We start from the raw sequence: 17,755 nt of genomic DNA, 5'->3' as shown, positions 1-17,755 counted from the left end.
ATGAATCGTTTTCAAATAAACGCTAGATTATCGATAGTATATGTGTACTTATGCACGCTATAGAAGCGGGCTGAAAAATCGATTATCTTATTTCCTGATCGCACACACACACATACACATATTGATATATCGTTGATATATCTGTGAAAAAAGCTCTGATTACCCCAAGACTGGTAAAATAGATTCCTTACCTCAGATCAGATGTTCTCCAAAAAGATTATTCCAATTCCTGATTGCCATTCCAAATATCAATCGCGTTTATTGATCCAACACTGGGTGCTCGAAACACATATTCCACGCTGTTCTGAGGGACCACAAAGACTGCAATCGGCTCGGATTACATGCCTGACAAGTAAAATGTGGATTCCGGATTTTCTTTCCCCCATGCGTTTTCATTCAGTCCAATCCAATGGGTGCATTATCACCCGGGGGACGATAGGGGGCGGTATGTTCCCTGTTCGAGCTCAGAGAGAGTCCCAGTGGTAGCGTGAGGCTAGATTGATGAAAAATTAATGGAAATCGCTAATAAAAAAATAACGATTAATAATGAGATTTCTCGTCGTTGGCACTGAACGGTTGGCATGAAATAACGAGAATTATCGTCGTTGGCACTCAAAGTGTTAAGAAAGGAGAGCTATCCTTGTGTGTGTTTCAACACCTCGCTAAGTACCTTTTATGCATGACACGCGCAGACAGACCACACCCAGCTTATTAAGCCCTCGTTTGTAGTCTTTGCCACAGTATTGAGACACAATACTGTCGGACAAATAACAATAATTAACTAATTTACAAGTTGTATTAAGTTTTGCAAATAAGGGAACAGAGCAATGGCATTTGAAAGCAGTCAAAAAAGCAAGATTTCGATTTTCTGAAGTGCAAGACTTGCAAGCGTTTTTTCTGATGCTGTATCTCGCCGCACCAAGTTGGCCTAGACGATGCCGAGTCACATATGTCTTTACTACTATACCCTCAAGACTGTAACACTCAAGTTTCGACACTGTTTAACGAACAATCTTACTTAGCAGCCAGAGTTGTACCCTTCCTGCTGACTTGTTGGAGAGAGAGAGAGAGAGAGAGAGAGAGAGAGAGAGAGATCACTGACATGATTTGTGTGTGTGTGTTGCAGAAGGTGAAGAAGACATCATGGATGATGACCTTGATGAGGAGAATGTCCCCAGAGCACCTGCTGCCTTACCTGTCGTGCCTCAAGCCAGGCAGCCTGAACTGCGCAAGACTGTGACCCCCACCCTGCCTCCAACGCCTACCACCACCTCCATCATCACCCAGCATATCTCCATACAGCACATGGCCTTGCCACACCAGCCTCTGCTTCAACCCCAGCCTCTACTCCAACCCCAGCCTCTACTCCAACCCCAGCCTCTACTCCAACCCCAGCATCTACTCCAACCCCAGCATCTACTCCAACCCCAGCATCTACTCCAACCCCAGCATCTACTCCAACCCCAGTCTCTACTCCAACCCCAGCATCTACTCCAACCCCAGCATCTACTCCAACCCCAGCATCTACTCCAACCCCAGCATCTACTCCAACCCCAGCATCTACTACAACCCCAGTCTCTACTCCAACCCCAGCATCTACTCCAACCTCAGCCAATGACAGTCACCCTGCCACTGCCCAAGCCCCTGTCCACGCCCACAGCATCCACGTCCAGCGCCCCCACCACCACTCGCATACAGGCCTTACTCCCCCCTCAAACACACATGGTGACCGCCCCCAGCCTACAGCCCACAGTTATCGCCCACGCCTCGGCCTCCCACGCCTCTGTCATCCAGGCAGTGAACCACGTCATCCAGGCCGGGGGGGGGAAACATATCGCTCACCTGGCGCCCTCTACCATCGCCAACTCCATGCAACTGGCCCCCGGGCACCATCCCATCGGTCACATCACTGTGCACCCGGTGACTCACCTGGGCCAGCACTTACCCACGCTCTACCCCCAGCCCATGGCTGTCACACAGTCTGCCATGGTTGGCCACATAGCGCACACCCTCAGCCACGCCCAGGTGAACGGCACGGCGTTGAGCCAGCCGACTGCCACCATCATGGGCAAGCAGACAGCGTTGGGCGCCCAGATGGTGGCTCACCACCCGCAGTTGGTGGGCCAGACGGTACTCAACCCCGTAACTATGGTGACCATGCCCTCTTTCCCCGTCAGCACCCTGAAACTGGCCTGAAGCCGGCTGCCAGGACTCGGCCCCCACAGAAGGGGGTCAAAGAAGCAGAGAAGACGGGGGCCCCGACCTCCAGACACGGAGAACCACAGGGGGGCCCCAGACCAAGCCGTGAACAAGCCCCATAGTGAGACCTAGGGAGGCAGGTGGACTGTAGCTGGACACCACGAACTGATCCCACAAAACCACATTACCATTCAGAAGCATTGCAACTGTAGTAACTTGGAACATTCCAACAGAGAAAAGGAGACTGCATAGCCTGTTTCTGTCAGTCATGTTTGTGCACCGTGGCGGCGGTGGATAGCATGAAAGATTAAGGCAAATCTGAAATGCTAAAAGTGAATGGATACATGAGGCTGCTTGTGCTGGTCATGGTGATCATGTTGACGTGTGACACTATATCCAGTGCAAAAGGAAAGAGCCCAGCGGGCAGATTTTGCAGTTGTATCCCCCCTCCCTTAATTTCCCCCCATCCATAGTTGCAGATACTGGAGCTGCAGCAACTTAGAAGGAGGAAGGAGTTTTAGCTATCTGTACAATGACTCACTTCAAACGTCTCAGTCGGAACCCCTATGGGTATTCACACAAGTGACGCCGGTGATGTAGATGCCGGTGTAGTGGCTAGACGCCATGCTCTCGCCGACCACTGTGTGGATTATTCAATAGTGGAATCTGTAGTCAAGAGGGCACGCTGGGCTTTTGAGAGCTGTGACAGTGTAGGATCAGAGTGTGCTCAACCCGCCATAACAGAGCACATTGAGAATGTGATTACAAGGCCCCTCCCCCCTCTCAGGCAAAGGCACATGGCTGCAGGGTCTGAGCTAAACCATGGCCTGAACTTACCCTCCCCGCTGTGGCATGGCACTGCACTGCAGTGGCTCGTAATGCTGCACACAGCACTGGCTCCCCCTACTGGTGAAATGTTTTAACAACCTAGAACTACAAGGGGTGGTTACATGTAATTTCCTTGTGTTCAATGTTATTTAAGTGCAAACAAAAGCCAGCACATTTCTTTAGACATTTGGTTAGGATTACTTGGAGGATTATTAATTTTATGTAAATTAAACTTTATGAAATGTGAAATCTTAATGAATCACCCCCAGCAACATAATGCCATTAGGTTAACAGCTGAACTACTATGAAGGTGTTGTCGGCTAATATCGGTACGCAGTGGAGTACATCATGTATTTTGATGAAATGTAAACACTTTTGGAAACTTATTTTGATGACTTTGATACACTTTTAGCTTCCAGGTCACTTGTAAAACGGAAAAAAGTTACAGGTGTATCTATTGTTTTGTTTAGGCCTGGACAGATACGATTCAGAATCCTAAACTTTCAGTATCAGTCCATATCAAGTACCGATCCAATTCAGAACTTTTTCTGAACAGTATATGGTCATTGGACAACACTTGTTGGTTATAATACATTTTCTCCATTAGAGAGATCTAACATGCTTCTATGTGTCAGAAATGCAGCGAATTACGTCATTTTCCTTTTGATTTCTGACATGTTAAAATCTGGGTAAAGCAAATTCAGAGATTTGTTTCTAAACACATTAACACATTGGTTGCCAGCCAGATATGACGATTTATCGCTTGGATGCCACCACGTTAATCAATGGGAGGACGAGTACATTTGCGAATGCATAAACTATATCTTAAATTATGGCTATGTGTCTAATACACCTGTCGCTTATCAATGACTTGCTTGCAGTCAACATGTACGAAACGGATAGTTTTTTCATCAGTACATTTCCGTTTTATACCGTTTTGAATACGAGTATAGTTTCGGAGAGTTCTAGTAATTTCAGAGAAATTCCACGAAAATAGCCATTTACTGGAATACACAAAACACATTGTCATTTTCCGGCTGATTTATTAATCGTTTTCAAATGAACGCTAGATTATCGATAGTATATGTGAAAAATCGATTATCTATTTCCTGGTCAGCGCTAACGTCATACACGTACATACACACACACACAGACACGTTGAGATATATGTAAAAAATACATCTGATTACCCCAAGACTGGTAACATAGATTCCTTACCTCAGAACAGATGTTCTGCAAAAAGATGAATCCAATTCCTGATCGCCATTCCAAATATTGATCGTGTTTATTGATCCAACGTTATAGTCTGAAACCCATAATCCAAGCTGCTTCCAGCCTCGCCAGTGAATCTGGTAACGCGACACTGCTTGCCAGAGATAGGAAAATCCTGGACCGGAGTATTTCGCTGATGCACTTTTTCACTCAATCCAATCCAATGATGTGCATTACCATCCGGGAGACGATAGGCGGTATTTGCCATTTTCCAGCTCGGAGCCATTCCCAATGATAATGTCAGACTGGACTGATGAAAAATGAATGGATATCACTAATAAAAGAAATAACGATTAAATAACGAGAAATCTCGTTATTGGCAACCAACACATGGCGGCCAACAATGAGATTTCTCGTTGTTGGCAACCAATGTGTTAATCTTAAAATGCTAAAACAATTTAGCGCCAAACTACGATATAGTTAAATAAAAACACAGATTTGGGTGGTCTAACCTAGTTAGTCAATTAGTCAAGCTTTCTAACCAAATAGGGTAAATTTGATAGAGTTGGTAGTTTATAGCAAAACCTTTTAGTGATTGAATGGAAAAACAAAATGGCATTTGAGCTGAAGGGGAGCTGTCAATCAAGTGTGATCTGACTGCGCCCCCACAATCCTTAGAAATGGTCTGAGCAGCCAGATGAGCTGTTTTTGAACTGGGTTTTATAATAGTTACATTTTTAATCATTCAAATTTGGCTGGGTGGTTAATAACAAATATTTCTGTGGTGTGACTCGGAACACATTTTTTTCACTTCCCCAGACTAATCATGTTTGTTGGTATCAGATTTTTGTATTTGGGACATTCTCAGATACTGATACCCTGTCTTTGCCTGGTATTTGACCAATATCCAATATCATCTATAGTTTTGATAGTTGCACTGTGGCGCAGAACACCGGACGATGGCTGGCTATAACTAAAGTAGCTTGGCATTAAGCTAAAGTGGACTAACCAATGAGTTGTATGTTACAAAGCAGCCAAAATGGCAACAGAAGAGCAATTGGAATTATGACCAGTGTCTTCAGAGATTACAGCATCTCCAAAAGCTGTTTGCGTTTAATCAAAATACGTGCGCTTCTATTGTGTTTAACACTAGACATGATAATGGATAAAGACGTGTTCATTGTTATTGCTCTGTTCTTGTGAGGCCTGAAGAACTTCCAGCAAGAATGTTTGTTTTTGCTGATCCTTTATTTTCTAGGGATATAATTGGTATTTTTCAGGGTTCAGTATGAAGGACAATACTTCCATTTACAAAGGGTTTTTCTCCTCTCCACCTAGAGAAGAACCCCAAATGGAGCGGTGGGTGACTTGATATTTTGGGGTTTGCGACATGGCAAATGTTACTAGTAAATATCTACAACTTGTCAGTAGTGTGTCATTTGACTGGTTCAACTTACCATCAGTATACTGTCAACATGGTAGGTTCAACTTACCATCAGTATACTGTCAACATGGTCGTTTCAACTTACCATCAGTATACTGTCAACATGGTCGTTTCAACTTACCATCAGTATACTGTCAACATGGTAGGTTCAACTTACCATCAGTATACTGTCAACATGGTCGTTTCAACTTACCATCAGTATACTGTCAACATGGTCGTTTCAACTTACCATCAGTATACTGTCAACATGGTAGGTTCAACTTACCATCAGTATACTGTCAACATGGTCGTTTCAACTGATTTTCAACAATTGGTAGGTAGCAGGAAAATTAAAGTAAGGGATAGGTTTTTAGGTGAAAATGATGACTAGTTGCAGCTTGGCCAACAAGTTACAAGTTACAACCCCATTGATAGTCAACTGATAGACTTAGTTACTGACATGCTATTGATAGGATGTGACGTGTAGACTGTTGACTAGTTACTGACATCTGACATGCTATTGATATGATGTGTAGACTTCTGACTAGTTACTGACATGCTATTGATAGGATGTATAGACTTCTGACTAGTTACTGACATGCTATTGATAGGATGTGTAGACTGCTGACTAGTTACTGACATGCTATTGATAGGATGTGTAGACTGCTGACTAGTTACTGACATGCTATTGATAGGATGTGTAGACTGCTGACTAGTTACTGACATGCTATTGATAGGATGTGTAGACTTCTGACTAGTTACTGACATTATTGATAGGATGTATAGACTGCTGACTAGTTACTGACATGCTATTGATATGATGTGTAGACTTCTGACTAGTTACTGACATGCTATTGATAGGATGTATAGACTTCTGACTAGTTACTGACATGCTATTGATAGGATGTATAGACTGCTGACTAGTTACTGACATTATTGATAGGATGTATAGACTGTTGACTATCAAACTAGAGTGTGACCAATTTACCCCATAGCAGCATTCATAAGGTTCATTATTGCATTCATTATTGGTCCACAAAGCATAGTAAAGTGGTGTCTGTGTGTCCACTAGTATGTAGGATGAATGGCAGTAGGGCATTGTCTGTCCACATGCTATGCTTGTGTCACTCTATTCTTTTGAAAGTGAGAGCCATTTCCATCTTGTTGCACTACAGTAAATAACCTCGGCCCACTTTGTTTTCATGTTGCCATAATGATGTGACCGTGAAGGGTGATTGGTAAGAGATAGCATCATCAGTGTGCTCCAGCTAGAAGTCTGTCTGATCCAGTTACAGTATTGTATCTAACTCATGAATGACCATTGTGCCAGCAGCCAGCACTTCACTGTACAAGTGAAACAATTGAGGCAACTGGCGTGAAACAAATCCACATATTTAGACATTTAAACTTGTCAATTCTTCGCACTGTGACACTGAAAACCTCATGAACCCAACAAGAAAGGAAACCTGGTTTACAAATGTGCATAGCACTGGTAGAAAACGGCAAACAAGCAAGCGATGCCTCCCTGGCTACACTCTGAATGTACGTATCAAGTCTGTGAAAGGATACAAAATAGAGCAGGCGTCATCGCGTATCTTTGCCTGATTCTTAAGGAAAAATATGTTATTACGTTGTGTATGGAAAGCGTCTGGACACATTCAAGTACAATTTTCAAGTATTTTAAAGATTTGCCTGTAGATTGGTTTCCTTCATTCAATGTCAATTTTATTATATAATTGTTTTTCTGGGACCATGTACAGTACTGTATATCAGGATGGCGGGGAGTGACTACACTGACCTCTTTCCACATTGATATGACATACAGTCGCTTCGGAATGTATTCACCCCCTGGAGTATTGGCACATTTAGTTGAACTGCAAAAATTATTTCAAGGTGCATTTATTATCCATTGTTTTGTTTTATGTTTGTCCAAGATCTACGCAAGTGAATGGATACATTTTAAATCATGGATACGTCAAAAATCTGAGTATTCACCCCCTTGTGTCAAAGGGGTAAATATCTTCAGGGACAAAACTTGCTCACCATATCATAGTGTTTTACTCCCAGACAGTTCAGTCTCACTTGCTAGCAAAGCTGATATCGGGTCCATTCAACACATATCAATTCTAGAACATTAGAGCACATTGTAGAATATATTGTTTACTTTGATTATTTCAAAAGTCACTGGGGAAATTGGGAAACTCAATGAAAAGTGGTAAATACTGTACATATGTTTGATATTTCTGTTCAAATTGTACAGCTTGCAAAGTTGAAAACAACAAATTGTACACATTCACATAATTATTTTGGATACAAATGTTTACCTTCATAGCATAGAGTATTTAGCGTAGATCTGTTATGAACAATCTTCGCTATGCTTATTTTTTTCCTTCCCTATACAAATTGCATACGTTCAAGGGGGTGGGGGTGGATTCTTTCAGAAGCAACTATATTTATAATTGTGTGTTTTCCCTATGGAGAAAGTTAAAGTTGTATATTGCCTGTAAATGTTGGGCTGCATTTAGATCTATTTGTCCATTATGTAAAAATAAATGATGGGGGAGAGGGGGAAGATGTTAAACAAATAAAACATTTAAAATTGATGAAGATACTTAATGAATAAATTGTATTATGTTTACAGATGTCTTGAGCCTCAGTTTATCATACCAATCTAATATATTTTACTTTTGTGTGTCTGGTTACAACTTTTAGAAATAGTTTGTCATTGGCAAGGAACCATCGTGGAGTATCAAGGTGTCAACTACCATAACAGGACAACTGAAGTTATACCTATATTGGGAAATAATGACATTTAAAAGATATTTTGACAGTTTGCATCTTACCAGCTCTCACCAGCTAATTGTCAGATTTCTTTGATGTGGTATAATGGCATAAAAAGGTATAGCTATAGGCACTTTTCTTGGTGGCCATTTTGTTATGTCGTTGCAGAGTAAACGGGTGTAAATAATAATTAATTCATTATGGTCCCATTCCATTTAGGTGTTTCACAGCAGTTCCACTGAGACAGCCTGCACATTACCAGGGCCCTGGCTCTAGTTTATCTAAATGGAACCGAACCATAAATTAACCCTCTAAAATCTCCATAGACAAAGAAATGCCTGGACATAGTGTTATATTTTTGGGAATTCTGAGCTTATTCTTTCTGTCCTGCGTTCCTTTGGAGCATTGATTGTTGTGTGCATCCTCAGAAATATAACGCTATGCACAGTACGTGTCCACATGATACAATGAAGCAAGTGAACAGTGGAGGCAGTGGAAGTAATGGGCAGGTCAAAAGCAGACTAGACAAATGACGACAAGAAACTAGCAATACAGTAACCCCCTTGAGTGTCGCCTTGTTCATAAATGTTTACGTTATGCAAATCAACCTCCTGGTACACAAAGTATGCCATTTGTCCATACTTTGTTAGAAATGGAGGACCCTGATGTAAACAAGACAAACGTATTTTTCTGGTCTGCATCCTCTTAGCAGTTGTTTGTATTGAGCCGTACTGTATTGTATCCATTCTGCAATCTGTTAAGTTTGTAGCTTAATTATTTACTGATGTCCATTTCACCATTGTCATCTGCTTTCAACCAAAAAATGTGAAAATGTAATGCATATTATAATCCGATATACTGTATCTAGTGATCTATGCACAAAAGCAATTGTTTTTTCCAGCAAATTTCTTAGTTACAATTGGATTGTATGAACTAAGCAGGTGAAATGTTTGCAAGTCTAGGATTTAAAAATGGCTATTCCCTACGGACAGAATATTTCACTGCTAGTTCAGTGCTAGTTTCCCGTCTACTGAAGAAAAAAGAGGCGCAAAATGATATTCCTCTTTTATTACAATATTACAACATGTTGCTATTGTACGGTCTCTCCATCCACATCACACTTAGTTATTTATTATATATTCTAAAAAAATATTTAAAAAAAAAAGTAGAATGACAACAAAAGCAAAGAAAATGATGAAGTCCATATAAAACAAACAAATCAACGAAAAAGAAATTAAGAAATACCCACTCCCCCCCCCCCCCCCCCCCCCCCCCCCCATCACCGTCTGATTCTTGATTCAGGCAGTATCCGAAAAGCTGGGTGAAAATACAGACAAAAGCAAACACATGGGACATTAAAAAAAACTTTGAGGAATCGCAAAATAAACTTTGAGGAATCACAAAATATGGCCAGTCATTCCAATCACCAACAAAAACAAAACCAATGTGAGTTCTTCACACAAATGTTTTGGAAGAGAATATATGGGTGCAAAATATAATAAACTCAAATTAGTTAAACAATTCATTATTCTCATGCAGCTGATAATCATAACATGTCCCAAAGAACTGTCAAGTCTCCATCTCAGCATCAATTCTCAATCAATATTTTGGGATGGATGAATACAACAACACATTTGAAACATAAAATGATTTACTGTATGTAGCCTTTTCACCAAGAGGAAACTTAAAACTCAGGAAAAGTCATTAAAGCCTTTGGTTTTATGATAAATATGTTAAAGGAAATGCTTTATCATTTTTTTCAAAGCACATGTTCATTGATATTTGTTCCCTTAAACCGAGTGCATGTCATAACCAACTAAGAGAATAACAGCCAAATAAAATAGCAATGTAATATCACCTCATTATTTCAATATCAAGTTTCAAGTTTCTTTAATAGTTGTCATACAGAAGTACAGAATACTTTCATACAAAATGCTTCTTACTGTTACGCTCCAACTTGTATTTCCTCTAAAAGTTAACAGGCGAATATCCTCATTGTCCATAAACAATCAAACAATCTCAAAATCAAGAAAATGTAACCGTCTTGAGCAATCCAAGCACCCTCACAAAACACAAAAATAGGATGTACTCCATGACTGTCGGTTACCCAGTCAGCTCGCAAACGCAAAATAAGGGCCTCGTCTTATCAAAATCCTAATCAGCAATCTAGCATCTATTTAGCATAATGCTGTCAAGTTTGCTGTGTGTTGGTGGATTCACCCTTTCATGAGTTAACTATCATTCTATAATGTCGTATCTATCGCTATGTCATGATATGCCTTCATAAGTTGAAGATCTAAAACCTCTGTGCTTTTTGAGGACCTTTCTTCATAAATGACGCTGCACAGTTAACCTTTCATTTAAAAATGAAATTGCAAAAAAAAAGCAAACCCATCTTAAATATTGATAAAGGAATCGGTGAGCAGTGGTTTTCCTATGCACGTAATACCCATTCAGGCAAAAAATAAAATAAATAAAAGTGGAACGAGCTTGAGCACAACTGCTTATTTCCCTGCCATCAAGCACGGAGAGGATACATGTGTGCCATTAAAACATAAAATGCGCAAAACTGATAAGAGGGAAGTTAAACAAACAAGTTCTTGTATACAGATTTGAACTAAATTAACCTACAGTACACTGACCTTTGTCAATGAAAAATGTACACAAAAAACTTAATTAAAAAAACAAACAAAAACAAATGTGCATTAATTCATACATACATACATTTGCCTATAGTGCTATGATAAGCAACTTACTGTGTAACCAAATAACTCCAATAACACATAATAGAGGCAACACATGATGTTTAAAACATTTAAAAATTATATAAAACTTAAATTATTACATTATATCTGTAAATTCACCTACAGAAATAATAAACACTTTTTGGGGAGAAACAAAATGTGCTTTTAAAACAAAAAAGTTAAATACAAAAAAAAAATCTAAATAATAAACTCTGGACAGATCACCTGTCAATTGATGACCTCATTTGCATGTAAACCACTCATCATACCTTAAAAAAAAGAAAATACTGTCATGTTACTTAACATAACATTCAGATATATGGAAGGTCAGAGCATGCCCTATACATTCCTGAATCCTCCACCCATTTTCACGGTTAGAATGTACTACACAGAGTGCCTGCTCATACCGAAATTAACTATAGTGAAACTACTGTATAGTGGTAGTATTTTTTTATCGAATACACCGAACACTATAGTGAATCACTATACACTGTAAAAAAGAAAAGAAAAAAAAATCCTAAATTATAAAAAAGGTTATTTGAAAATATAAGTTGAGTAGCCTATACAGTGTAGAAAACATAGTACCGGTATGTATGTGGTAAAATCACAGGGATTTACCTTAACCTTCTATAACATTTCACTATAAAATACTATGGTGAATTACTTCAGTATATTTGTGGTAATAGTGTGTATGGGGAAAAAATAGATATAAATACTATGAATCATTACACTGTAAAACAATCCTAAATTAAGCCAGTGTAACATGGTTACTTGAAAATAGACAACCTGTGTACACAGTGGGTAAATAAAAATCACAAGTTGTCTCAGAGACAACAATTGTTTTAAAGTGTACAGTATTTCTGTGGTAAAGCTCTACATTGTGTATGGAAAAACAGTAATACTATAGGTTTTTACTATAGTTAATTTTTGTATAGATACCCAGGAATTATCAGTGACTGGTTTAATTTATTTTTATCACCAGGTGTGCCAATACGTTACCTATTATTCTGCAGAAAATTAAGTTTTACACACAGCAAGAATTACCTTGTAAAATGTAACATGTGCAGATGTCAAGAATTGCTATGTACAGATGGCAAATAAATTGTCCAGACGCTCTGACATATAACAGCTAAGACATTACTAGAATGATTTACAAATATGCATGATCAAGGGGTATGTCAAAGACACGCCAGCAACAGTATGTGTATGAATGTACACATAACTTTACGTGTTTAGACGCCTGATGAGCATAAATGTAACTGATGTGTCCGTGACATCAAAGGGGATAAATAATATATGCTAATGATTCTAATGTCTGAGTTGTGATTGGTCAAGAGTGTCTTGTGCGGTTGTACATTTGTCATCTGTACATGCCAGTTCTTGCTGAGTGTACATTAGTCTGACTCAAGCTAGCAAGCTACAGTCTCATGATGGAAAACTTTGACGAAGAAACATTTATCTATATCAACACTATTTTGCATGTTGCATTTTGCCTTAGATGATCACGATTGGTTGGAGAAATACAAAGAAAGCAGAATGCCTGCCTGCCTGCCCCCCCTCCCCATGTAGTGTGGAGAGAGGTCTGGCTATGCAAGACTAGTGTGTAGAAAACTATTTTACATTAGTTAAGAATATACATGTATTGGCACACCCGGCATTCCATACAAATAATGTTTTTTTTTTTTTATTTATTTTTTTTTTAAACTTTTGATACAACTGAAAAGAGAACCATGAGGTGTTCTGCTCTCCTGCTGTGTGGCAGTGGTGCCATTGACGTAAAACAGTTTGGAGAGTCGGTGGACTAGAAGGTTGAAACTAGTAACCGTTCTCCATCTGGTATGATGGACGTTTGGTTGGCTTCTCCATCTGGTCCTGGTTGGTTGGCGAGGCTGTATCCCCTGGTATGATGGGTGGTTGGCTGGCGAGGCTGTATAGGGATGCCAATGTTCTGGAGTGGAGTAACAGCTTCCTGGGGTTCCTAACCCCATTTTAAGAGATACGCAGAGGAGAGGGAGGGGCTGGGGGGTACTAGCAGGTTAATAGGCTTCTTTCTGCATCTGTTTCTGGATCTTCTGGAGCATCTCCTGCATCCGCCGCAACTGTGAGGAGAGAAGAGGCCAATGTCAATGTCATGGTGTGCTAGGTAGTGGAATTCAGAATTCCAACCATTTTTGCTAATCAAATTCCATGACTTTCCCATAACTATTCCATGAGATACAGCACAGATTTGATGAGCAAGATGTGTTGGGGTATCTATGGTGTCAATTCCCTTTAGTTCAAATGTCAACTGAATTGAAACTAAAACTGAAAATGTATTTGCGAATGACAAAGCATTCAATCTCGATTATGTTCAAAGTTCTAATACCAAAAGTATCTCAATATTTGAAATAAATAATGTCCCATTTCCTGAATTGATTGAATTGAAAATTAATCGACCCTAACCCTGCCGACCACAGGATAGCATCACTTCAGAGCTTCATCGCCATTTTTGTTTGATTGTCGCGGTAGCCAACTCCAAAGGTACGAGGCTAGCGCTAGCAGGACGGCTATTGAGACGGCTAGCAGGACGGCTAGTGAGGCTATTGCAACAAGGCCACAGGACTGTTGTGAGAGCCGACAGACTAGGCCTAATGTAAAAACAAACTGCCCCAGAACTGTTGGAAAGAAGAATGCTAACTTCACACAGAAAACAGTCTGCATATTGATTGGAGATTTGCTTTCGCAGAGGACAAGAAGGCTTTAGTCGACTACTCAATTTCAATCCATGGCTAGAATCTGCCTGTCATGTACATGGACTGAAATTCATTGACAATTTTAACACTTTCAAAGAAATGGTTTTTTCCCAAATCGCCTCAGGTCGAGGCTTCTTGCAGCAAACATACGTCATGCCTTAGTGACCTCCAAGGACATCAAACTCATACAAGCATGAGAGATGATCATGAAGGACACACCACGAGGTGCAGCAGCAGCACGAGGCGTCCTGTCCCCCGTATCACACAGGGCCACCAGCAACTCGTCCCTGAAAGAGCTAACCAAATCAGCCCATGCACTAGAGGAGATGGGTACCCTGCTATCACCAAAAAAGGCATTAAATCAATAGTACAAACACCATGCCATCTTTCAGAATATACCAGCCAGCCAATGGCATGGAAAAAACTATACAAGCCATTAGGGCTGGGCGATAAAACGATAACGATAATTATCGCGATATATTTGAATAATAGATATCGATCAATAATAAAAGAATATACGGTATATAAAAAAAATAAATAAAATTTATTGTGACCTGCAACAGGGCAGCTTTAAAACCAGAGACAGTGGACAGACTTGTCTTTCTTGCCTGCAACTTAAAGTAATAGCTTTGCTTGTCCAAATGACAATACTGACCAAATTGAGATTTATTTTTCTCTTGTCCATTTATTTTGTTTGCTTTCTAATTAAAAATACAGTTTGAAACAGTCTGTACACAGTAGGCTATGTGTGCTAGCAGAGCTAGTCTCCAGTTACGAGTTCGAGTTCGTCCACCAAAAAATCACCAAAAGATAGAAAAGAAACTAGCAGAGCCAGAACTATTCAACTCCCCTGGAGCCACAGCCAGCAGAGAAGCCTGTTTACTTTCGCTTTCAAACCAGCTGCAGCCTGAGAACTGGTGTGAGGGGCTGTACCACTAAAGATGGCGGCAACGACAAAGAATTGCTTCAAAATAAACATACATCTGTTGTTAATTTTTTTTTAAATAAGTAAACTTTAAAAATTGTTAATACTTATAACAATATCGATAATTATCAATATGATAACATTATCATATCGTTATCGTGATATCATTTTTGGCCATATTGCCCAGCCCTACACCATCAAATATGCGTACACCTGATGTTAATCTCAAAGCTATCAAGGTCTAGCCAAAGCAGATCTCCTCTCATGACATAGAACAAGTCCAACAAATAAAATTAGCCCTCCTAAATGTCAGATCACTGAACAATAAAACATTTTTAGTAAATGATCTGATTAAAGAAAATAACTTAGACTGCATCTGCTTAGTGGAGACATTGTCAAGACTTTTGGTTTATTTAATGTAAGGATCAGATCCATGTAAATGGGTCTAAATAATTTAACAGGTGTTCTGCTTGTGAGCATGCGCAGTTGGCCCAGCTGCCTTTTTAAATGGTGGCTGATTGTCATTCTAACCAGAGCTCTGACAGGATCACATCGCCCGTTGGTAAAGTAACCTTAATTAGTAAATTAACTTGGCTATGTCACCTATAAACACAATGTAATGTATCACGTTGGCTGCTGGCTGCTAATGCAGCCTGCCGATAATATCTGCATGTACACAGGGTTGTTGGGGAATGCTGGCTAAATGAATGAACGTTGTGCTTAAATGTTTGGCGCTAGCTTGTGGCTAGGCTAGCGTATTTGCCGATGGTGCACGCTGATCTAGTGCCTCTGTGGCTCTGCCGATTTGTCACGGTGAGATTCATGTGGCGGAACTTTGGTGTGTGTGTGTGCTCCGATGAATGAGAACTGCTGTCTTGTCCCGTTGTGTGGGTTTGTGTCACCCCAGTCATCACACACATAATAAACCTCTCCATGAAACAGGGACACGTCCCCAAGGACTTCAAAATTGCGAGAGTAACACCCCTGCACAAAAAGGGCAGCAAATTAGACCCAGGCAACTACCGCCCTGTTTCTAGCCTTACCTCCATCTCGAAAGTCATGGAAAAATTGTATACGAACAGGTCGAAAAGTACCTTGCGGAAAAAAATCTAATCTACGAATTCCAATCTGGCTTCAGAACATCCCACTCCACTGACACATGCCTTCTCTATTTAAACGACCACATCAAACAAAAGGTGGACGTGGGCAAATACTGCGGCATGGTTATGCTGGACCTACAAAAGGCCTTCGACACTGTCAATCACACCATTCTGATTGACAAGCTAAAAGCAATTGGTTTTGATAGTCTATCAGTGAGCTGGATGCAATCCTACCTGGAGGGGAGAGAACAGATGGTGGAGGTAAACGGTACCCTATCCCCCCCCTCACAGTGAGCTGTGGTGTTCCACAAGGAAACATACTAGGACAGCTACTGTTCCTAATTTATGCAAATTACATGTCGTCAGCTTGTGACTGCAACTTGTTCCTGTTTGCGGACGACTCAGCCCTGCTGGTCTCTGACAAGAACAAGTTACAGGTTGAAAAAACCCTCAGCTCGGAACTAGGCAAAATCTGCATATGGCTCGCTGATAACAAACTATCATTACACATGGGCAAAACAGAGTCCATTCTCTTCGGTTCAAATAACAAACTCAGCAAGACCGACGGCTTCTCAGTTACAGTGGGTGACAATATTGTCACAAGGAAAGATGAAATTACCTACCTGGGTTCCATTCTAGAGGCAAATCTTTCCTGTGACAAAATGGCATCCAATGTAATAAAAAAAAGTCAACCAACGAACTCGATTCTTGTACCGGATCTCCTCTCTGGTAAACAAGAATACCCTGAAGACTCTGGCAGGAGCACTCATTCAGGGGTACTACGACTATGCTTGCACCTCATGGTACCAAAGCACCTCAAAGGCGCTAAAAACAAAATTACAAACATCTCAAAACAAACTGGTCAGACTACTGCTTGACCTTACTCCTAGAACCCACCTCACCCCTGCCCACTTTGACAACCTAGGATGGCTTAGAGTAGACGACAGAGTACAGCAACTTGCAATGGGCCTGGTCTACACTACACAACCAAGATACCCATGTACATGTCAAAATACTTCCCAAAGGTCAGTGAATACCACGATCACAACACCAGAGGGAGCTCCACAAATCATGTTAAACCCAGATTCGGCTCAAACAAGGGACTAAACACGTTTCGCAATTATGACACATCAATGTGGAACGCCCTACCCAAAGCTGTAAAGGAATGTGAATCACTACCCACTTTCAAAACCACTCTCAAAGAACACTTACGGGAGGCTGCAATTCGAAACTGGCCCCTGTAAATGTCCTAACCCAACCCCCTCCACAATCAAATAATGTAAATAATGTAAATAATCAAGTATGGTTTTGTCAATATTCCAATGTACAGTTTTGCTTGTACAGTTGTACAGTGTGTGCCCACCACACACTGTACAAGACTGAACACTGAAGAGGAAATTGCTACCCTCTCTGAAGGGGCTGAAGCAGCATTGGACCAGGCCGAGGCAACTGACCATAAGAAGATGACTAGGAGGGAGCGCGAACGGAAGATTGAACTGGTGAATAAAAAGCTGGAACGGAAGAGAGTAAATGGACAGACCGGATTCCAATAACTAATTTAATGGAGTCAAGGGACCGTAGCAGGAAGCTGAAGGAACGACATGACACTGTGGGATGAATGGTCATGGCGAGACTGGGACCAGCCCGACAACGATGACGGCCTGCAATAGAAGGTAAAGCCTGAAGGCAAAGAGCACGGCGATAAACAAGCAGCAACGATCGGTGCTCACCCAGACCCTGACCAGTTCTCCCCTGTAGTCACTCAAACCCCTGTAGGCGGCGTCCAGCCTAGCTTGCCCAGCATGGCCCCC

General features: G+C 40.8%; 2 protein-coding genes across 3 annotated transcripts in view; one reads left to right on the top strand and one right to left on the bottom strand.

Annotated features, from left to right (window-relative positions):
* mnta (MAX network transcriptional repressor a) overlaps nt 1–5,737 on the top strand; it is a 119,672-nt gene extending 113,935 nt beyond the window's left edge. Inside the window, exon 7 of the mRNA XM_084335802.1 lies at nt 1,127–5,737. Within this exon, the coding sequence (XP_084191928.1) occupies nt 1,127–2,196 (1,070 nt within the window). The 3' untranslated portion in view covers nt 2,197–5,737. The remainder of the gene's footprint in view (nt 1–1,126) is intronic.
* Nucleotides 5,738–9,729: 3,992 nt separating this feature from the next.
* LOC311241074 (septin-4-like) overlaps nt 9,730–17,755 on the bottom strand; it is a 293,309-nt gene continuing 285,283 nt past the window's right edge. For both annotated transcript variants that reach the window (XM_084329752.1, XM_084329753.1), the window contains one exon: nt 9,730–13,286. In XM_084329752.1, coding sequence (XP_084185878.1) covers nt 13,224–13,286 — 63 coding nt within the window. In that variant the 3' untranslated portion in view covers nt 9,730–13,223. The remainder of the gene's footprint in view (nt 13,287–17,755) is intronic.

Source organism: Notolepis coatsorum, assembly GCF_963971535.1.
Source record: "Notolepis coatsorum genome assembly, chromosome: 1".
In the NCBI taxonomy this organism is placed as follows: Eukaryota; Metazoa; Chordata; class Actinopteri; order Aulopiformes; family Paralepididae; genus Notolepis; species Notolepis coatsorum.
Note: the sequence above shows the minus strand (reverse complement) of the source record. Positions and strands in the feature narration are given on the sequence as shown.